The sequence below is a fragment of the Parasteatoda tepidariorum genome, chromosome 8 (assembly GCF_982258835.1).
Source record: "Parasteatoda tepidariorum strain Cologne lab strain chromosome 8, Ptep-v5.0, whole genome shotgun sequence".
In the NCBI taxonomy this organism is placed as follows: Eukaryota; Metazoa; Arthropoda; class Arachnida; order Araneae; family Theridiidae; genus Parasteatoda; species Parasteatoda tepidariorum.
Window position 1 is genome coordinate 24,576,553 of NC_141762.1, and position 4,719 is coordinate 24,581,271.

The 4,719-nt window shown below is 26.3% G+C and overlaps 1 protein-coding gene across 1 annotated transcript; it reads right to left on the reverse strand.

The window, feature by feature from the left end:
- Positions 1–606: 606 nt before the first annotated feature.
- Positions 607–4,363, reverse strand: LOC107440211 (apoptosis regulator R11). Its single transcript, XM_016053070.4, has 2 exons — positions 3,545–4,363; positions 607–2,459 (listed from the first exon to the last, which is right to left on the reverse strand). The coding sequence occupies exons 1-2, from the start codon at positions 4,031–4,033 to the stop codon at positions 2,346–2,348; spliced, it is 603 nt and encodes a 200-aa protein (XP_015908556.1). The 5' UTR covers positions 4,034–4,363; the 3' UTR covers positions 607–2,345.
- Between the last annotated feature and the right edge of the window lie 356 nt (positions 4,364–4,719).

Genomic DNA, 4,719 nt, shown 5'->3' on the forward strand with positions numbered 1-4,719 from the left:
AACAAACTAAATACAATTTTAGTATTCCAGAACAGTTAAAGAGTTATAATGGATTTTTAAAAAAATTCAAAAGTGGCTTTTATAAGTAGCTAATGGGTTCAGCTTTTATAATTAGCTAAGGTTCATGTTTATCCTAAGAAAAGAAAAAACTTTTTTAATGTTACAATTTAACTAAAATGACAAATTCTAAAATAACTGGTAAATTTTTAATATGCTTCGTATTAAAAATTTACCAGTACTATGAAGATTTGTTGTATAATGTGCACTTCCCCATCTAAAAATTTTGTTTAATATCACTTAAATAAATCAACTATGCTTTCATACTATCAGCGAGTAGAGGTACATATTTTTTAGGAACAGAAAGATAACTTATCACATAAAACTTATATCGCTAAGTAGAATTGAGTTTATCTCCCCCCAAACCGCCTTTTTTTTTATATACCATACTTTAAATTAACAGTATTAAGTTAAGATAATAATATAGCCCTTTTCACACTTCAATCATTTTGAAGCAAATATAAACATCTAACAATATTTTAAATGCTTACTGAAAATTTGATTTAAGGAATTTCAACTAATGGAATAAAATGCTAACTAAGGTCAAACTTATAGAAAAAATAGTCTTTATTGATACATGTTAAACATTTGCAAGAAGAGCTTATGGATTCCCATAAATTTGTCCATTACAAGAGACTTAACATTTTTACACAGCCACATAAGTATAAAGGAAATATAATTACTGAAGAAAATTTAAATTAACTAACATAGGATGCTTTAAAGAAAAATGTTAGGCTTATCAAAAAAATCTATTCAAGGCACGAGCTTTACTTATAACTGAAACATGGCTTTACATATATATAAAAAAAAAAATTTTTTTTTTCAAAAAGGAACCTGTTATATTAAATATAAAATTGCTCTTATTAAATGCTTTTTAAAATTTTAAATATTGTGAATAAGCAATGTAATAACATGTTTCTTAATATATACAATTAGTGTGCATTTGACTTATCCTTTACATATATAGATTTTAAATTATTTTATCACAGTAAATGTATTTAATAGAATGACATTTAAATTCTAAAACCAGCTAAATAGAAATATGTCACATATTATACAGCAATTTACAATAAAGGCAGATATCTATGGCATAGATGTGATTAGAACATTTACAATATGACACAAAATTTGCATTATTACTTAAATTACTAATGTTTAACAGTGGAAAGTTACTCTTAATAGTATAATATAAAAATAACTACATTTAACTACAATATTAAGCTCCTTGTAAATCTGTCTTTATCAAGTAATATTAAATGCAATGTTTGAATTATATTTTGATGTTATCAGAAACAAAACTAAAAACAAAACAGTTTATGACAGAAAAACTAAAAACGTGGCTTTTTAAAAGAAATATTAAACTAGAAACAAGTAAACTCAAAGAAAACACATGTCGGATTATAATAATGCAAAATAAAATATTTGAAGTAATTTGACAACCTAAAATAACCAAAGAAAATTCTACAATACAAAAGAAATTAATTATTACTATGGCATAATTAGAAGGGAAAAAAACAGATCGATGATATCACTTGATTTGACTTATATTTTCATAAAAGACAATTTCATTTTTTAATCGAACTACATACTCAAACTGACTGTAGCAATATGAAAAAAACTTCTACATAAATAATTTGACAATTCTCATACATTGCATAAAAAGGTCATCCACACCTATGAACCATATTATTAAATAAAGATATTAAAACTTAAAAATTTGCGGTTCATATATCCTCAAACAAAATAATACAATCAATATTATTTTACCAATAAACTACATATTCAAACTTTAGACTAAAGTAATAGAAAAATTTTTATTTTATAATTTGACTACATAAAAGTAATAAAAAAAACTTTAATACGAAGCTATTATCAATTTTGTTACATTAATTGCCAATTTTAAATTAATAGTTTATACTTTCTCCTCAAGAATAAGATTACAACTAAATTATTTTAGTTTTCAAAAAACAAACAGCACACACTCTTACTTTAGGTTATGATAATAAGTAAATGAAAACAATACTTTTTTACACTAGGCGACAAAACAATTTTTTAACCATTGTTTTGAAATAATTTTATAAAAGAAAAAAGATATGAGCTTCAGAAAAATATAATTAGTAGAAAAGCTTCAATTCTTTCTCATAAAACAAATTTGAATATCTACACAATTCCAGGTTGCAACAAAAATGTACATCTGTACTTATTTAATGAATCTTTTAAAGAAATAATTACACATCAGTGATGCTGGTATTTATTTGAAGAAATGATAATTTCAGTTCATATCACAATTAAGCAGGGAAATTAGCGAGGTGCACTAAATTTGTGACTGCAGCATATGTATTTCGCCAAATGTTATTGGCCCAGCCAACAGGTCTATCATCTTTCAAACTTAAGAAACCTTCCTATAACAGAAAAATACATTTAAAGAAAGTAAAAAACTAATAAAATTTACAGATTTGTTATTTCTACTACGTTTTTCCAAACAAAACAGTGTAATTAATTTTGGCCAAACCCTAATTAACTTTAAATAAGGATCATTCAACATCTTTCATAAATATGAGGATACTTATTTAGACCAGCAGACCTAGGTGCAAAAAATAGGTCAAGATACTTAACAAATCAGCCCAAGTATATTTTACTGTACAATCATTCTATTACACAACGATCTACCAAAGAAGCTTCTTTTTAAATAATCATATTAAAAATTATTAAGCTACTAATAAATGCTTTAATTCCCCCTTGTGCAATTTATACTTTATGGAATATACCCAATAGAATAACTACTATAGTAATTAGTATCTTATTATACAACTAATATTATTATATAAAATAGTAAGTTTTCTTTAAATGCACTATAAAAAAAAAGGAATTACTCAAGTAATTTCATAGAATCTTATTTATTCTAATATGACTAGCAATTGAGAAAAAATTTATATAACTTCTCATGCGAAATAGTACCTAATCAAACTAAAAAAAAGGCTTAATCAAAAATTTACTCTAGTAGCAAGAGTTTAGAATTACTCATTGGTAAAATATACCATCCCCCAAAGAATAATTTCATTTGAAACAAAATATAAGTTCAGTCATATTGCATTTCAAAAGAAATTAAAAATTTCAATATATTTCACATAAAATTCAGATAAACTGACAAAATATAAATGTTCAATGTGATTGAAATATTTTATAGCTTTAGTTATCTTAATGTGATTTTAGTATCTTATGATAAAATCAACCACAACCTCGGAAAAACCACATACTTAAAAATTTCCAGAGGGAGGCTAAAAGTGTCAGCATTTATTAAAATTTCAGTTTTACACATTTTCACGGAAATCCCCCCTAAGATGTTATACTACAATTTTGGATGTCCATTCCAGAACCAGCAAAAGCTATAACAATACCACACAACATAAATGTAACATGTACAAACAAAATGATTTTAATAAATCAGAACTTCGTACATATTACTAAAATAGAGGAAACTACCTACCCAACCACCATGGTCATCTATCCAAGGCTTTAAATTTTCTTTAACTAATCGACAGAAATTCTCATACATTACATCCACCACATTTTCTGAAAGATTATTTTCAACGCATTGAACAGTTAGTATTGAGACAAAAACAAAGAATGCAATAATTCTACTCCAAGTATAACCTTCCACAAATAATTCGTTGGAAACCCCATATAGCGCTGAACCTAACGTGTCCATTGAAATGACAAGTTGGGAACAAAGTATATCGATTTTTGAACCATTGCGAAATTTAAAATCATCCAAAATTTTCTTCAGTTCAGTGAACAATTCTTCTTCGTTTTTATTAGCAGGACATATAGCTTCAAAACAGCACACATCCTTTATCAAATGTTTGTATAAATTTTGAAGAATGTAGTCTGTCCTTATTGCACTACGTTTACTGAATATTTCAGATTCACTGATAGCTCGAACAGCTGGCGGCCTATTAAACGAATTTGGGGGCATTTTCAAAGCAAAACTAAGATAATAAGCACTATCTGCTCGTTTTATTAAATTAAATTCTTTAACTTGTCATTAAATTTTCACACAAACACTACCACAAGGAGAGTATTAACAACACAAAAGAATTCAAAGCATTCCGAGAATGCATGAGCTCTCGTTGCCAAATTCAACTCACATTAGGAAAACGACTTTCGAAAATGAAACAAAGATAACATTCAATATCATTCACATGCTGCTAACTGTTATCTTACGTGTAGATGGCGCTGATGACAAAGCGCATTGAGAGAGTGACTAACCACCTTTTTTGTTATTTTGTTTGACTTCAAAAACTTTTCAGGGAGAAAAAGTAGAATGCTAATACTTCTCTTTAGCTATACGAACCTCTTTCTTTTTATTTTTAGATACTACTATAAAAATATGATTGCATTCTAAAGTTTTACAAACAGAGTATTATCTTTGATTATCTGCATTCGATCTTTATTTGTACTGCATTAAAAATGCTGTTCTAGACCTTAATAAAAAAGCTTTATAAGATTTATTTTATATAATACGCATAAAGTAAATTTTATTATTGAATGTTTCTTTATTAACATAGATATTTTCGATTATTTGATGCTCTGTGTCAGAAGCTTTGAATTTTAATAAAAGTTTTCTATTCTTAAAAAGCTTATGAAAGTCTCATATTTTCT